At 36.0% G+C, this 17,876-nt stretch overlaps 1 protein-coding gene across 1 annotated transcript in view; it reads left to right on the plus strand.

Annotated features, from left to right (window-relative positions):
* The window catches only part of RUNDC3B (RUN domain containing 3B), a 51,890-nt gene that overhangs the window by 21,697 nt on the left and 12,317 nt on the right, over window positions 1-17,876 (plus strand). The window contains exons 6-8 of the mRNA XM_085050642.1: window positions 966-1,046; window positions 2,727-2,895; window positions 8,020-8,177. Coding sequence (XP_084906768.1) covers window positions 966-1,046; window positions 2,727-2,895; window positions 8,020-8,177 — 408 coding nt within the window. The remainder of the gene's footprint in view (window positions 1-965; window positions 1,047-2,726; window positions 2,896-8,019; window positions 8,178-17,876) is intronic.

Consider the following 17,876-nt stretch of genomic DNA (forward strand, 5'->3'; position numbering starts at 1 on the left):
TCTTGTCCTATTGCTTGGTGCCACTGAGAAGAGCCTTCATAGTATTGTGGTTTGAATGGTTGAGAAGCCACGGCCATTCTTTGCATGTTATACATATGATCTTTTTCAGTTCAATGTTTCTTATAAATAATTAGCTTATCTATGTGGAACTGTAAATAAAGAGTTGGGGCTGGAGATTAAAGATCTTATGTGAGAGCATAATCTGATTTTTTTTTTTTTCTCCCCTCACAGCAATATGGAATTAGGTAATTGTGGTCTTGGAGGGGTGCCTTTTTGTTTTCTGTGTTTTTCATTTCTTTGGGGAAAAAAACCTGACAGCTCTTTAGATGCACTCCCCAAATAGCACTTAAGTTACTTCATTGTCAAAAATGGCACTTTGCAATTCAGTTAGCAAAAGCTGTGACTTACTAGCATCCGTTTATCAATGACAGAGATAGGAGGAGTGAGGAATATGAGCCTTGTGGAAGCATGATAATTTTTCACTTCTGTGATAATTAAACATGGTTGAAATGCAATAATTTATATCCAGTACAAAAAAGAATACAGTGTAAATGAAAGCTTTATAAAGCTACAGCCATTTAAGAATATTTTCCAGAAGTTCGTTTCATTTGTATTCCTCAACTTACTGCAGCCCAGCACCTGTAAGTGTCTGAAAGGAGAAAGACTCGAAAACATTTTTGAGAATTTTTTTTTTTTACCTAATCGTTATATAAGCACTCTGCAAACCCTATAAATTATGTTAAATGCAGGAAGTTTCAAGTTCATCCTTAATTCTTCTATTTCTGCTGCTTCAGTTAACTTTCCTGTTGTTCCTTTGCCATTTCTCTGTATTTTTCAGAATAAATTGAATGTTTAAAAATTAGGGTTTATAGCACAAAAAAATCAAATTTCAGGTTGGTAACATTCAACTGTCACTGTCCTTTAATTTTCTTGTAATAAACTTATCATTGTTTCTGTTTTATCAGTTTTTGTCTGAAGGGTGAGGGATTGGATGGAAGCTATCCAGCTGTCATAGATTATACACCGTACTTGAAATTCACCCAAAGGTACTTGTTAGCTTTATTCTGCTTTTTTAAAATTTTATTTCATTGGCAACATTTTACTTTATATTAAGCTACTTACTTCTCATTTCAACTACAAAATGATATTAATCTCTAAGTACAAACCCCTTTACACACAGCTACCTCTTTTTTTCTGACTGTTGGAATTGTTACATGACTCATCAAATGTGAGTCACGCTAACTTTGTTTCCTTGGTTTAGAATCACAGTTCAGAAGAAAACAAATGCAGTATCTCCTTTGATGATCACCAGACCAATCTGTCCTTTCTCTTGTGTTTTTTCTGTGTAGCCATAAAATTAAAAGTAGTTATTTTGTAAATAAAAATTATAAGTAAATGTAAGATATGACATAGGCAATATAACCAGTGGCTATGTAAACTGACTTTCTAGCTACATTTTACTCCTCTGATCAGCCTTATGACTAACAGTAAAAAGAATTCTCACTACATAATAAATCAGGTAGCAATTTGGCATCACCAAAAAGCGTGGAAATCAATGATGTGTGTTCTATTGTTAGGTTTGCCAAAATGAGAGAAGCAGTTAGAAGTACTCTTGAAGATGTACAACATGAAACATCCTAGTTATTCCCTTGAAGTTCTTGCTAGCTTACCCATTAGTGACCAATTACAATTCAGTTCATATCATGGCAGGATCATGGGGTTGTGGAAATCACTACTTAAAAAAACCTAGCAAATTCTGTTAGTGTAGTGGGAAGTATAGTTGTAAAGGAAGATTTTTAAGTGGATGTTGGGGTAAATCAGAATCACAGAATTGTTAGGGTTGGAAGGGACCTCTGGAGATCATCCAGTTCAAGCCCCTGCCAAGACAGAGTCACTTGAAGCAGGTGACACAGGAATGTGTCCAGATGGGTTTTGAATGTCCTCATAGATGGACCCTGTCAACCTCCCTGGACAGCCTGTACAAGTGCACTGCCATCCTCAATTGAAAGAAGTTTTTCCTCATGTTGAAGTGGAACTTCTTGTGTTTTGATTTATGGCCATTGCTCCTTGTCCTGTTGCTGGGCACCACTGAAAAGAGCCTGGCACCATCCTCTTGCAACCTGCCTTTGAGATATTTATGTGCATTGAGGAGATGCCCTCTGTCTTCTCTAGACTAAATTAAATTATTGTCTTTGAGACAGATGTCTGCATTCTCTAGCATGCATTGATTCTGGATGATATGAAAATATTTTAACAGGGAGATACATTCTGTGGAGTAACAGGCGCATGATCTTTGCTATGAACATTGTGATACATTCTTATTTAAAGTTGTCTTGATTTATCTGCTTTTTTTTTTTTTTTTTGAAACAAGTAAGATCTGTTTTTAGATACTACTCTTTGCCCTGAATTTGTGAGGAAAAGGTTAAGTCATCACTTCCTTAGATAGCATATTGTAATGCATTTACCCTTTGTACTTCAGGAGAGTAGCCCACATACAGTTGTCTAACTTGACTAAGATCACAAGCAAATTTTTGCCCATTTGTTAGGTGACTATAGAAACAAAAGCCTGAAATACAAGTTGTGTTTAGTGATCTATCATATCCTAAAATGTCGGGGTTTTTTTGGTTTGCAGAGTATTTTTAAGAAATATGATGCTTCAATTTCAACAAGAATTTTCATTTTTATAAGCACAGCTTTTGACTTGGCTAATAAATATGATTCTTCAGTTCTGACAGCATCAGCAGTGATGAAGAAGAGCTAAGAACACTGGGCAGTAGTGGCAGTGAAGGCAGTACTCCAGAGAACATTGGTCCTCCTTTCATCACAGATGAAAACAGTTGGTACAACAAATGCAAAAGGGTAGAACAGAAGTACCGGCTTGCATTGGAACAGAAGGTAAAAGATTAGTTTTGTGTGGGGGCTATGGAACCAAAGCTCATCACCAGCCTGTTGCTGTTGAGCAGCTAGCAGAGTAAAGAACTCAGTTCTCAGTGGCAAGAAAGAAAGACCTTTATTGTTTTGATTTCATCATATATATAGAGTTTTCAAAAGTCACCCAGATTGGTCAGTCAGAAACCTCCCCCTAGGCCTGATTGGCCAGGCCTGCACCGTCCAGATCTTGGGACACTGTTTCTAATAACATCCAAACTTTATCTTTATTTATAAAACACAAAAAGAATTCTCATGGGAAAGACCTGCGCTAGCCACACCAGCCAACTGGTGACATACCCTCTAAGTAAAGGCAGGAAAATATATTAGATATTGTTTAGCTTTGTGTAAGTGGTCCTAAATTTTATGATCCTCAGAGTATCCAAGCATCTTTACTCATTGATTTGAGGGAAAAGAGGTTTGATGAGATGGGAAAGAGAATAACAATAATTCAGAGATCACATTTCACAATCTAATGTAGAAACTTTGGCTTCTTTTTCCAATCTTGGAGTTACAGACGCTGTATCTCTGATGCTGTTAGGTGGTAAGCTTGAAGTTCACATGATTTTTCTCTTCTTTAGAAGCCACAGAATTTTATTGATGTAGGTAGACTGCCAGTTGAAGGTTTTTGTGATGATAGTGATGTTAAACTTTAACACTTAATCTCAAACTAAACCAAAAGGATCAGCAAAGTAATCCATTTAGATGAAAAGCAAAACTATCTTCTAAGTGATACTGAGATGGGTTTTTACAAGATAGGTAGTTTTATGACTTGATTGAAGCAAATGGGAAAGGCAAACATGAAAGGGTGTGTTTGTGTTGGATTTGAATTTAGGTGACATTGAATGTAACTATAGAAACCAAAGAAAAGTATGTTGAGTGGTAGATGGAAAACCTGAAGTTAAAGGTGAAGAGAAATGTATGTCCACATCTTAGCATTTTCAAAGCAAAGTACTTGTCAATTTTCCATAGCAGTAATTACATCTGCAGTAATTACAAGGCGTATTAGCTAGTGAGAGAAGAGGGAAGACAGTTCACAGACACCAAAGAAGTTGTGCACAGAGAAGGGAAGGAGGGATCAGGAAAAATTACAGGAAAAAAATTTAATACAACTGGTTAAATTTTTTAAAATAACTTCTATTAGTATTTTTAGTATTCTAGTATAAGAATTTGATTTTTGTGAAACTCTGAATAGAATAAACTATATGAAGGGCTGGAACCACACAAGGATGCTTGGAGGTATAATTATTTCCCTGAAGACAGAATAAGTAGAATCAAAATTAATTTATTTTAATGCACTTGAAAGAATATAGCTAAAGTTTTTCTAAGTAACAGTGAAAGAGTCAGATTTACTGTGAGATAATAGATGTTTAATTTTTTTTTAAATTTTTTTTTTTACCTGCATACAATTATTGCTTTTCTATTTTGGGTCCCTTAGACTTCTTGTTTTTGAAATAAGACCTGAACTGTTGCATCCAGCTTGCTGGTGCAATCTTCTCCACTAGTATGATACCACTTTCCATATGGAGAGTTCCTAGGGCTGTTTCTGGTACAGAGGGCATTTTTCCTGCTTTTTTAAAACCAAAATATGCTGTTCAAAAGTAATCTTTTCAAATACATAAATTAAAACCTTTCAGTTGAACCTCCAGAAGGAATTCTCATCCTTGCCAGACAAAAACATAGGATCAGTTTGAACTCACACTTTTCCCTACCATGAGGAAATTGTTGTCAGTTCTGGAGAAGCATTGAAAAGAGCAAAATAGGTGGATGGTTATTTTTCTTGGTACATCCAGGTGGTTCATTTCCAAGGATACTCCATCAAAGCTGAGACATACATCTGTAGAAAAAATACTGAAACATGATGCCCAAATCCACAGCCAGAATCATGAGGAACCTTTATGTTTCTAGCGTGAAGGTTATCAGTGGCTGTTACAGCAAACGGTGATTTTGGTTTATTAATGAGTGTAAAATCCAGAATCGTTCCAGTTCTGTGGAATTTATTTGCTGCTCTGATACTGGCTATTTCAAACACTAGAGACTATTACTTTTAGTAAGTCACATTATTTCTTGTAACATTCTCTTAATGAACTTCTGACTTGTTAAGGTTACTTATGTAGGTGTGAATTTAAATCGGTTTTAGGATAAAGCTTTGGAAATTTTGGTGCATTTAAACAATTTTCGAAATGGTAGCTACTCTGACAGCTGTTGATTCCTTTGGAATGCCTACTTGCAATTGCAGCAACAAAATAACTTTTTTTCCCTACAGTCAGAAAATTTTCCATTGTCTGATTTTCATATGGTGTGTGCCTGCCAAGTTCCTATATAATTCACTTCAACTGTACTACGTCTGTTCTATTACAACTTGAAAAAATAACCATTGAGATGGACTATGCAGTAGAGCTCCTTTCCTGAGTGTTTCTCTCCCTTCCCTGTTTTCATGGCAACAAGTTGCACCAGCACCTTAGTTGCACTCAGTGCAGTACCAGTTAACCAGAAACTTTTTATTCAAACAAAGGAGGTTTCTGACACTCTGTGTGTCGGAAAACTAGATGTTGTGACAAGAAGACCAAGTTGAAAATAATTTCTTTAGTAACTGCTACAGTGGGTCTGATGGAACCTTCTTTTGCTCTGTTGTCATTCATTTTGCCCACAGTGATAAATTCCTTTTGTGCCTCCCAAGTATGTGTGCTGCAGTCATTAATAGCACAGGTGAATGGTATTTACCAGGTCACAATGTAACTAGCAATTGGATTGCAGCTAAGATAAAGGTCTCTCTTCTGAGCCATTTGAATGGGAGGGTAGAGTCGGCTAAATCCTAGCTAGCATTGCTTTACTGGATCAGCTACACTCTGCTGGTTTAGACTTAGAGTCCTTGGTTATCCTACTGGTTATCCTTCCATCTTGGGTACTTACCAAAGTACATGTGAAAAGAAGAATCAACACAAAGCACATGATTATGCACCACTTTTCTTCTAATATATTCTTGGCCAATGTATATCAGCTGAGAGACTGCCTGAAGCTGATAAGGTTTGTCTGTGTAGTAACCTGTGATAGACCTCTCTTCCAAATACTTGTCAAATATCCCCTTGATTCCATGTAAAATTTTACCATCCAAACAATTTTTTTTTTGGCAAAGCATTCTGTGAATCTACCATCTGTTGTGTGAAAAAACACCTCCTATTCTGTCTTTTGAATCTGGCTCCTATGAGCTTGATTTTATGGTGCCTTGTGTTTCAAAAAGTTATGAACAGTCTTTTCCTTTCTGCCCTCCCCAGGCCACTCAGGAAATATGATGAGTTCGTCTTTTCCAAGTTGTCTCTTGTCCAGATCAATGACTCACACTTTACACATTTGTTATTTATGTGGAAGTTAATCTCCTCCCTGTTCTGGAATGGTTTAAACTGTTCACTTTTGTATGGTAAACTCTTGAATTATTTTTGTACAGTTTATACTGGAATTTTTATATGCTGTTACTAGTGGAATGTGCATCTCTGTGTCATTATAGATAGACGTCTTTACTGTACACAGAATTATGTTTCTGGTACTGGTGCTTCACGTTTAAAATGTTTCTGTAAAATGGCTTGACTTTTTTTTTTTGTTTTTCATTTTTTTAATGTTTTTGAGAGGCAGGAAATTTTTTATGTCCTAATACATCATTTAGTACTTTCGAAGTGCTACTTAGAACTCCAGGGAGTATCTTAGGAGTCAAGATAACAGTAATATTTGATGGGGCAGAGCTAAGCATACTGAAAAGCTTTCAAGATTGTTTGGAACTTGTACTGAGACTAAAAAGTCCCTGTCAAATATAGATATATCCAGAGGATAGAACTATATTTAACTATAGGATCACAGAATAGTTGTGGTCAGATGGCACCTCTGGAGATTGTCTTGTCCAACTTCCCTGCTCAGAAAAAGGTAGACTAGAGCAGGTTGCTCAAGGCCTTTTTCAGTCAGGCTGTGAGTATCTCAGGGATGCACTTTCCCCAGCCTGTCTGGACAATCCATTCCAGCGTTCATTTAATGGGGGAAAAAAAAAAAGCAAAGAGAAGCTTTCCTATATTTAAATAGTTTCCTGTATGATTGTTTTTCAGGTTGTGCCCATTGTCTCTTTTCACTGGCTATCACTGAGAAGAGTCTGATTCCTTTGTGCATATTCCCTCCCATTAAGTACTGATGCACATTTTTATGATTCTTTTTCCTTACCCTCTTCCCTTCTCTTCAGCCCTGACCTGAGCAATCCCAGCTCCTCCCTGGGAGGAAACTCCTATGAGTTTCCTCTCATATGAGAGATGCTTCAAACCCTTAACAGTCTTTGTGGTGATGAATTATGCTAGTAACACTTTGCTGCCAGCTAATGTGAACCTGTTTTTTTAATTCAACATGAGTTGAGAACAGACGGACCTGTTCTGTGTCTATGAAAACTATCTTGTTTTTAATACCTTTTTTTTTTTACATGTGGGCACCTATGAAACAGTTGCCTGTTTTTCCACAGGTTTCAAGCAATGTGTACAATTTTATGTAGCGTAGACTTACTGGATCTAGTTTTAACTGACAGTTTCTAAGAAGTTACACCTGGACATGCTGGAACCTTCTTTGTCATTTTAATGTGTGATTCAAAAGTTCAAAGAAACTTTAACATTGGATATTTTATTCATAATAATTCTGGATCCCTTTCATTAACTAAGAAGGTCCATGTAGATATAGTCTACTCTTAGCCTTTTGCATTATCTAAAACCCTGCACCTGTTCAGTTGTAGAATTCTGATCTTTTTCTTGTACTTGTGACAGTTGCTTTTGAAAGATGAATTAGTGTTTATGGCTGGTGGCATTTCTGTATCATTTTTTTAATCCACTTTTATATTCCTCTGGAACAATATAAATAAATATATGATTTTCCTGTTACCTATTAGGAAATCTCAAACTAATCTAAAGTCAATTTACTAGTCTGTTTCAAAATAAATAATTTTAAAAACCCTACAACAAACCCAAAGTAAAATCATATGCATCATAAACCAGAAAATATGAACATATGTAAATGAAAGTGGTTTTGTTAGTGTGTTCTTTAAAATTTTCTAACAACTTACATTTTCAGGGTTATCTTGAAGAATTGGTACGACTCAGAGAAAACCAGCTGTCTGAATCTGTCTCACAGAATAAACTGCTGTTACAAAGAATTGAAGATATGGATCTAGCCCATAAAATGGAGAAGGAGCAGCTGGAATATATCATTGTGGAACTGCAAGACCAGTTGTAAGTTAGCATTAATGGAGAAGCATTACCAGAGCAGTGTTACTTAAATAATTTAACTTATTTGACTATACAATATGTAGAGCTTCTGATCCTATGGAAACAAGTCAACTTCTTAAAGAAATTGATGTATTTTAGCTTTTTTTTTCTTCTGACAAGTCTTACATTTGGGAATGGCTCCCTGGAAACTGCAGTAGTGAAAACAAAATAATTCTGAGATTAGATATTTAAAGTTTTCTTAGATCTGAAATAGCTTACGGTAAACTTGCTTAAATTTTTAATATGTTTTTCTAAAATTTTCTTTGTATTTTATTACTTCCCATTTTAAGGTTACCCCTAAAAGTATTGAAAGCAACTTCCTTTTGAAGACTATTTTTTTTAAAGTTAGGTTATAGGGGATAAAAAATATTTTCTTTGTTTAGACTGTAATTTTGTTTGTGATGGCTCAGACACAGTAGAATTTCATCTGGAAGTCCTAAAACTATTCAAACTGGCGAAACAGTTTGCCATCACTCTTCCTTCATTGTAAGACAAAATGCTAAAACAGTAGAAGGCTTATTTTTTTTTAATAGCGTATGTGATTTCAAATATGATAAATATTTGAGTATCTTATGATCCTTATACACTTTATCCTCTCAGCCCTGTCTGTTGTGTAGGGAGGTGCTCTCCTTTTGCAGAGATATTCCCACATTGAATGGGGCTCTGAGCAACCTGGTCCAGTGGAAGGTGTCACTGCCCATGGCAGGGGGATTGGAACTGGATGATCTTTAAGGTCCCTTCCAACCCAAACCATTCTGTGATTCTGAATACCTTCACATACCTATGTTTGAAGACCCAGGTAGATAGAAGACTCGCTGTCTGGTGATAAGTTGCCATGAGACTGCCCCACTGTGCTCCTGCAGCAGTTGAATGTTCTGTTAATAACAAATATAGTTATTTTGCCTTAAATCTGCAATTGTAAATGTCTGAGCCCTGGAGTGACATGGCAGCCATCTGAGATCTTTGAAACAATCCATGATAATGAGAATATAATGACACCATCCAAAAGGGTCTTTTCTACTAAGTACTTCTAGCTTGTAAACAAAGCTGCCTTTTTTTTTCCCTGCTGTTCTCTCTTTTCATCATTTTATTGCCAGTGCTTGCAATGGATTCTATAAAAATGTTCAGGAAAACAGAACTGGCATTTTATTTAGGCCAAATTCAGAGGAAGAAAAAAAGATGTTTTTCCAAGTTTCTTCTTTTTCATGTCTGACTGTAAGTTGTTGAGAGATACCTCTTCTTGAGTCCTTCTCTGAACTTTATTGATATGTCTAATGATTCATGTTGTAGTATTTTGGCATCCCTGGTTATTTGGGAGAGATTGGGGAAGGTGTGAAGTCATTTAAGCCTACTCTGACACTGGAAATTTTGAATGTTCATACCTGCTGTTAAATTTTAGCTGAGATATATGCAGTCAGACTGTTCAGAAAATTTCAGTCTTTCAGGTTTGATTTTGTTGGATGGCTTTATTATGTAAAGGCTCAAACTGTGGAATGACTTCTGTTGTATCTTGACTGTGTGTTCTTGTATATTTGTTTGTGAGACACTGCAGTCAGGAGTCCGAGCTACACTAGATATTTGGAGAGGTATAATTTTACATTTTCATTGCTGTGAGTATAGCATGCCTGTCAGGTGAGAGACAGAAGAAATATTCTTAGCAGGTTTCTAATGGTCAACACCAGTCATAATTAACTTATTTTAATCATATTTGATATTTATGTTGGGGTTTTTTTTAAATTTCGACTAATAGTGATCTGGCAGCAGAATGTGTTGTATCAGTAATATGTCTGTAATGAGGTGTGAGTTTTGGCCAATTGCTTTTTATGGTCCAGCCGTTTTAGAATGATGTTAATGTAATACCAAAACTTAAGTGTTTTGCTCTCCTGCCATTACTAGCATTTTGAAGCAGTGAATGTACACTGTAATCTCATTGAGTTCTTCATCAGCAGATAAGAGCAAGTTTGGGACTGTAATTCTGCCCAAGGCATACTGCACTGCTGTTTGTAAAACACTTTGAGATCTGGTTTAGGATTGTTTGCTGTGTAATTGAAACTATTATAAATAAACATTCTATACTTTCTTTTTAAGTATGCTCTTCTATTCTACTGGCTGTTTTTAAGGTAGCAAGATCTATGGCTTCAAACTTTTGAGTAAGATTTTGTTGAAGTTTCCAAAATGGTATTTCACAGGCGTGCAAAGTGAAACATTTTATGAATATTCTCAGTGGATTTGGCAGAATCTGAGTCTGTAGCTGTTTCTGCTCTCCACCCACCTCCTCAAAAAAAAAAAAAAAAAAAAAAGTCGTGAGGTAAGGACTTGAAGTCTGACTTTGTTGACAGTATAGGTTGTTATTGTTGCTGATTTGGAAACCAGTTAACACAGGATCAACAGATCAACAAGGCCTTCAGGTTAAAAATTAGATTTTCTACAGAGAAACTTTTCTATAAGCACATTTAATAAGAGGGTTTGCTGTAAAGCATGAAATAAATATGGGGATAGGAGGTCAGAGGAACTTGAATGGAGTTTTTCTTTTACAGCTGTTATGATTCATGTTCTGCAATTTTCAGTATTCTTAACTTTGTCTCACACACTGGAATATTCAAACTACAACGAACAACATAGTTTTCAATTATCTGTAAAAGCCATTTTACAGCTCTTGTGAATACCAGTATCTGGAAAATGCTGAAGCTGAAAATTTATCAGTTAGTTATTCACAACAGAGTAACGTTTTTTTGTGTCTCTCAGCTTCATTGAATTTCTTAGCAGTATGCCCACCCATCCGGGGATTGGGCCTCTTACTTTGTTGGCAGGTGTCTGATGGCAAATCAAGTTGGAAAAGTGAATCTTCAATAGACAACCTGATCATCAGTCCAACACATTTAAGCTAATGCACAGCTTGTCAGGAAGAAGGTTCAGACTGGACAGTGGGAACATCTCTTTACCAGAAGGGAGATCAAATACCAGAACAGGCTTTCTAGAGAGGTGCTTGATACCCCCAGGCCATCAGTGTTCAGGAGGCATTACAATTGTGTAAATTGTGATAATGATGAGCCGCTCAGGGCCTTCATTTGCTTTCTTCAGATGTCATCACTGGGAGGCTTTTTTTTCCTGTGACTTATTGTAGTTGAACACTACAGAACAGTACTCTTGGCTCCACTTGTCTATAAAAATCGTGTATTTTTACAGTGAGGGTGTGGCAGTTCTAAAGGCCTTAATGTGCTTAAAAATAACAGCTCACAGGAGAACAGCTAGGAGGAGACTGTCATCCATGGCATGTCTAGATGAAGAAAACAGTTTAAATTCTGTAACATTTGAATTGTGATGGCAGAGGGATCCCAAATCATCAAGGAACTGCATCCTGGAGTATTCAAAATGTACTGAGGCAGACATTCCTCCTCTATGTTTCTGCAAAGAAATGTTGAATGTCTCTTGAAGCAAAGAGACATTTGATTGTGCACCCCATCAGTAAAAAAATTCTAGGCACCCCCACAATGTAGGTATATTTATTTATAAATTATATAACTGTAGTTTTGTGCTAATGTATTATCTAAATTTTTAAACATACAGAAATAGAAATTGAAGAGTCTAAGATAAAGATGAAATAAACAAAATGTTACATTTTTAAAAATTTATTAACAGTACAAAAAGGACTTTTTCCGGTACCCCAAAGGATTGTTTTGTGCATCTCACTTTGGAGAACACTGCCTTGAAGGATTAGTTAGCTCAGTCAAAGATGTGACTGGGTAAAATCTGGAACAATTTGCCCACAATATCCTTGCATTAAAACTCTCTAGCTCAGCTTAAACCATCGTTTTTCCCCCCCTTAGGGTAATACTTAGTCCTTCTTTTGACTAACACACTACCTTGTTAAGATAAACTCTGCTGACATTTGTTTCTTTAAAGTTCAGATTCTGCATTTGAAGTTGATATTTATATATGTTAAATATTGATGAATGATTACAAGAGAGATTCCATCAATTTCCTGAACCACTCATCTCCTGCGTATTGACTCACTGATGTTATAAAAGCTGATCACTTTAACATAGAACATCTTTTTAAACAGAAGGAAAAAGGAAAGCATTGTATGCAAAGCAGAAAAACTCTGAAAATGCTTTAAAATCTTTTTCTTCTGCTGTGTTTTTTGCTGCAATGAAAACTGATTTGTATAATGTTTACCAGCACAGGTTTCCTCCCAAAGAATTTCCTTAGGTTTTAGGGCTGGTGTGCGTGGTACAGCCCCTTTGTCCTAGCTGTTTTGTTGTTTTTTTTCAATTTATCACATGTATGTGAAATTTATTTCATAAATTCAAGGACTGTGCTGTATTTTATACCACCCTGGTTTTTATCTCCCTCTGTTGTTTCTTCCTATATCCCCATGTCGTTCTGCTGTTTTGTGGAGGGAATGAAAGCTAGGGGGAAGGAAAAAGTCCATTTACTGTTTGGAATTCTGTTACTGGTTAAGGCACAGATAAGTGTCAAATTAAATTGTAGGGACACTCCCATCTTAAATTGAACTAAGCTTGACTGTGTAACTAAGAATTCTTTTCCTGTGTTGTCAAATCTTAGAGATAGGTTTAATTTGTCTGGCTATTTATTCAGAATATTAGCCTTTTCTAGGTCCAAGCTGTCCTTGTACTCCATTCTTAATATCTTAATGTAGCTTATGCTTTAATATTAATAATTCTTAATATTTTAATATACAGCAATACTGCACTTTCTCTCTGGATAATACAAATGTCTTTGTGAAGACAGGCAATGACAGTGTACCTGCAAGCCTGAGAAGCAGTTTTTTTTCTGTGGCACTCTTTAATTGTAGTCGATGTGCTGTGTGTGCGTTTACCCTTGAGATGTGCACAGCCTGTCACACTTCCCTCTTTTCCAGGCAGTGACTGCTGGAATACTCTGTCTGCACACCTTTTTTCCCTGTGTTAGAAATCACTGGGTAATGCTCAGGGTAATGCTCTATGCCTTTCAGAAAGTTCCATAAGCTCATTCTCAGCAGCACCTGAATGTAGCACGATGGTTCTGTGAGAGCAGCATGCAGAGTAAATTCATACATGTTTAACTCCAGGCAAAATTAGCTTCTCTGTTTCAAGCACACCATGCCCTACCAGATATCTTATGGAGTAGGTAAAGGAAGATTTACTATATTCTCTGTATAGCAAAGATGCTTTCTTTTCACTGATTTTTCATGCCCCATTTGGTTAAGAAACTTCCTTATGACAATAGTTTCTCTGCTTGTCCTCACTTTGTCAAGATCCTGTTTGTAAATGCTCTGGAGTCTACAGAGTGCTGCCACAAGTGCTCTGGCCGGGAGCAGGCAGGGGAGGGTCAGAGAGGAAACACAAAGCTGTAGAGGATGTGGGCTTTAGTTGTGCTGTCAGGGACAAAGCAGAGAAAAGCTTCTCCAAGGAAACGGAGGCAGGAGGTCTGAGCAAAGGCTTTGAAATTTAGCTTATGTTTTATGTCTCCTTGTGAGTAAAACTTTAATGTGGGTTGCCTGGCTTTGTAATCCTAGCTCAAAACCTAAATCATCTGGAGAAATAGGAAAGCTGGATCAGTTTTCTAGCCCTCTTGCCTTTATTTCAGATAGTCCTCTTTTAAGACTTTCCTTTTTTGAAGAAACTGAATTCCTCAACTGCTTAAGTACAGTAAATCCAATTTGTTGTAGCTGCTTTATTTCCTCACTGAAAGGAAGTTGAAGATTGAAATTTAATCTTTGATCTTGGCAAATTTCTTTCCTAGAATGTGAAAACTGAGAAGGCTAATCCTTCTTTCATTCTAAAGCTTTCATGGATCCTGCTATCGAACACTAATTCACATTAGCCATGCTTTTATTTGTAATGCTTCCTGTCTGTCCTTTGCTTCTCCCTCAAGTCTGAACAGCAGTTTGAAATCCTTAGTATTGCAGTATGGTCGATTTTCAGGTCCTTCTTTTTATAACTTGTCTGCTTTTTTTTTTTTTTTTTTAATTTTTACAACATAGAAAAAGGATTACATATTCTGACAGATGTTAAAACTCTTGTTTAGGCAGTGTTTTGAGTTTCATTTTTGTGTATTTTTTTCTTTTGAAGTTTGCTGCAATATTGTGATCCCATTCTATTTGGCAGGGGTGTGAGTTGACAGCAAGAAGGGAAGTTCTGTTTCCAGTGAGGTGGAAACCCAAGAAGACATGGGTGTTTCCCTTTTTGCAAGTATAACTTAGGAGAAGTTCAGCTGGGCGTAGTACATAGACAGAGAGACTCCTGCAATTCAGAGTGGAACGTACAGAGCAAGGTACAGAGCTATGCAGAATTAAACAACTTTATAATCAAGCCTCCAACGTGATGATTCTATTCTTAGAATCCACATGGGTTTATTGTGCAAGAAGAAACCAAAAGTTTCTGGGTTGATAGCAGCCTGAAGGAAAGGACTTACTCCACAAGATGCAGTAGATCGGGAGGCGTTTATTTTTAAACCCTGATATTTTAATATCTCATTCAGAACTGTTAGAAAGGGAAGTTAAAAGCTTTATATTAAAGAAAACTTAACATTCTAAGAGAGTTTAAAGCTTTAAAGTTATTGATGTCTTCAAGGATAAGATACATTGATATATTTACAGCAAAATGTTTTCTGACTCCAAAATGAAAAATACTCATTTTTGTAAGGAGTCTGTCTTCTGCTCCCTTCTCCCCTGCAGTCCCCTTGTTAGGTTAGAGATCCATAGAGACTTTGGTTTCACCATTTTGCATCCTTAATGACATCAGCATGGCAGTGTGTCCCCTTCTAGGAGTCTATAATGTGTAATACTAAAATCTGTTTTTATACTGTTTTATAGTTTTTCTCTTTTCTCCTGTAGCTTCACTTCTATGGATGAAGACATTCCATAGAAGTAGCAAGCAAGAAAGCTTTAAATAAGTTACTTGGGCATTAGCACTTAATGCATTCCAAATTCCAGAACATTTATGCAATGTAGAATTATAAGATTGGGAGCAGGGGAAAGTAAGGCCTTTCAAATAATAATAATAATGACAAGTATAGAGCCTCTGAAGGCCTCAGTGCAATGCAGTTGCAAATGATGTGCATTTCCAGTAGGAAAGCATATTATGTGGATTAGGAGTTTCTTCCTGTGTTAATATACCTGAATTTATCTGAACTGTGGCAGAAAAATACTTGCTTTGTCATATTAATACAGCAAACATCAGTGTCTTCTAATTCTACAAAGAGAATGATCTCATATTTAGAACCTCAGGTGAGCCATAGACTTTGTTTTCATAAATGGGTTTGAAAAACTTGATACTGCAAATGGAGGGGTTAGAAAAAAACAGGTAAAAAATATGGTAATCAATCATGGTGCATAATCATTAACTGCTGGATTGCAATCACAGAGACTGAATTTGATCTCTTTGTCCTTTATCTGTTTAGATAAATAACCTTGCATTACCATTTGCTTCTGAGAGTCACAGGGTTTTTTGCTTTATTTCTTAACCTTCACACTTATTTACTGTGTGTTTGCTTCCGTATTCCAGAGTATACTGATGGGAAAAGCAAGTATTTCATATTACTTTTGCATAAATGAGAGAAGTTGAACAGAAGTTAATTTTTATGTTGTTCTAATGTATTTGATGCAAGTAACATGAAGTTCAATACCAAACTAAATGGGATTTAAATGACAAATAATAAAAAATATCACCAGCTTTTTAGGGGTGGAAGAACAGTGCCAAGTTAGAATGGGGAGGAGAGGCTAGTTCTGTATTTGCAGACATACTACTTTATCATTGATATATTGAAGGAATATCTCTGCAATTCTTGAGACAAAAGAAATTGATATTTAAATTATCCTAAACTTTCAATTTATTGGTTTAAATAAATCAAATCAGGAATTAAGTTTCATCCAGAAAAAAAAGATTAGCAAATCCTTTTTATACTTTCGAAACAAAATTACAAGTTTCTTTAGAATACAACTAATTTGTCCAAAAGAAAGGTGAGTTACAGGTCAGTGTGCATGCACACACAGTTGCAAAAAATATTTGAGGTGTTTTAAAATTATGGATGATATTTGTAAATTTAGCTTACAACTTGTTTTTCCAGTTTTAAGGCTACAACTTGATGTCTTGTGTTTCTTCAATATTTTGGTAAAATAAAACTCAGTTTAAATGAGTTCTGGAAAGGCTTTAAATAGATAAAGTGAAATGTCTTAAGTTCTAACCAAGAAAATACAATCAGTGTGTTACCTGATTCTTGAGCAAGAAGCTTTTATTAGCTGCTGTCCTGTGTTGGGTAGCAAGTGCTTGAGATATAGACAGGTGTTTTTTCTGTTTGCCATTGAGATGTTCTTATGCAATCGCTTTAAACTGTAATTTTTCAGTATGTTGTTATCCAAATTATAACTCAAATTACATTGGCAAACATTTTTTTTTTGCCACCAGTTATCCCTTCCCATGTCTCCATTTCTCCTGTTTGTTACTCTCTGATTGTGTATTTTTGTTCAGTTTTTTTTTTTCCACCCTGTTGCCCTTGGATCAGACTTTTTCCCTCCTCTTTTTTTATTCTGCAATTGTCTACATTTTTGAAGCTCTGCCTTACTGTTTGCATCGTTTGGCAGCTCTAGTAATTCACATTCATCTGCCAGGAAGAACTTGCATTACTCATGGCTTGCTGTTAAATTGCTTTTATTTTTTTTTTTGTAATTAAATGGCATTCTGAAAGAGCTTATATGCTAGTTTTGGCAAATACTTGTCTATGTAGAAGATAATTCTTACACTGTTGGATATCTCTGCTGAAACCTGAAACTCCTGCTGGCTTTACATGACAGCAGAATTTTAAAGAAAAAGTGGTTTTTCTGTCAACCACTAGTTACTCAATCATTTTGCACTTGATTCTCCTGTTTTTACTGAATTCAAAGGAATCATGCTGAAATGGCAAAAAAGTTACTGAGAAGACCAGTGGTTTTGGAGAAATTTTCCTGATCTGTTAAGAAGGAAGATCTTCATTTATTTTTTCCCCACACCCTTGTAGAAATGTTTTTTTTCTTTTTAAGGAAGTCAACTATAAATGGATATTTTGTATTTACATCACTGACATAAGGGAGAAAAAAATCCATAAATGACAAGCTGAGTTTGAGAGGATATTTACAGAAGGCAAATTAGACAATCTGTCAAGAAAAAGCTTGTTTGCTAAGAGTCCTCCATTTCCCAGCAGAGATGATCTGAGAGCTGAAGAACTGACTTTAAATCTGCTCTCTACTTTTTCAGTAGTTTGGTTGCAGATCAAGTTCAATATTCTTGTTTTCTGTCAAGACCTATTATCTGGGGAAACTGGTTGTGTTGTGCCTGTTACCCCTCCAGAGAATCACACCTGGTTATTTCTCCAAGGACATGAAGAGTGTCAATCACATGCTGCAGTGCTATTTTAGTGAGCAAATGCACAGTAACCATATTATGATATGTTGTGATCCATTCTGGATGTCTGTGTATTGAAACTAGGTTTCCACTGCAGTTAGACCAGAACTCAAGAGTCAAGCTGCTGGTATTTCTGACAATATAAACTTACCCAAGTTACCCAAAGGTCAAGAAAATCGAAGGCTGTATAAAATTGCTAACTAATTTTGTTACTGGAAGATATAGTTCAAGATCTCTCTAAGAGACAATGATGGAGGAATACTAAAATGCTGAAGAAGTTTAA

This window comes from Lichenostomus cassidix, chromosome 2 (genome assembly GCF_008360975.1).
Source record: "Lichenostomus cassidix isolate B80296 chromosome 2, HeHo_3.0, whole genome shotgun sequence".
NCBI classification, from domain to species: domain Eukaryota; kingdom Metazoa; phylum Chordata; class Aves; order Passeriformes; family Meliphagidae; genus Lichenostomus; species Lichenostomus cassidix.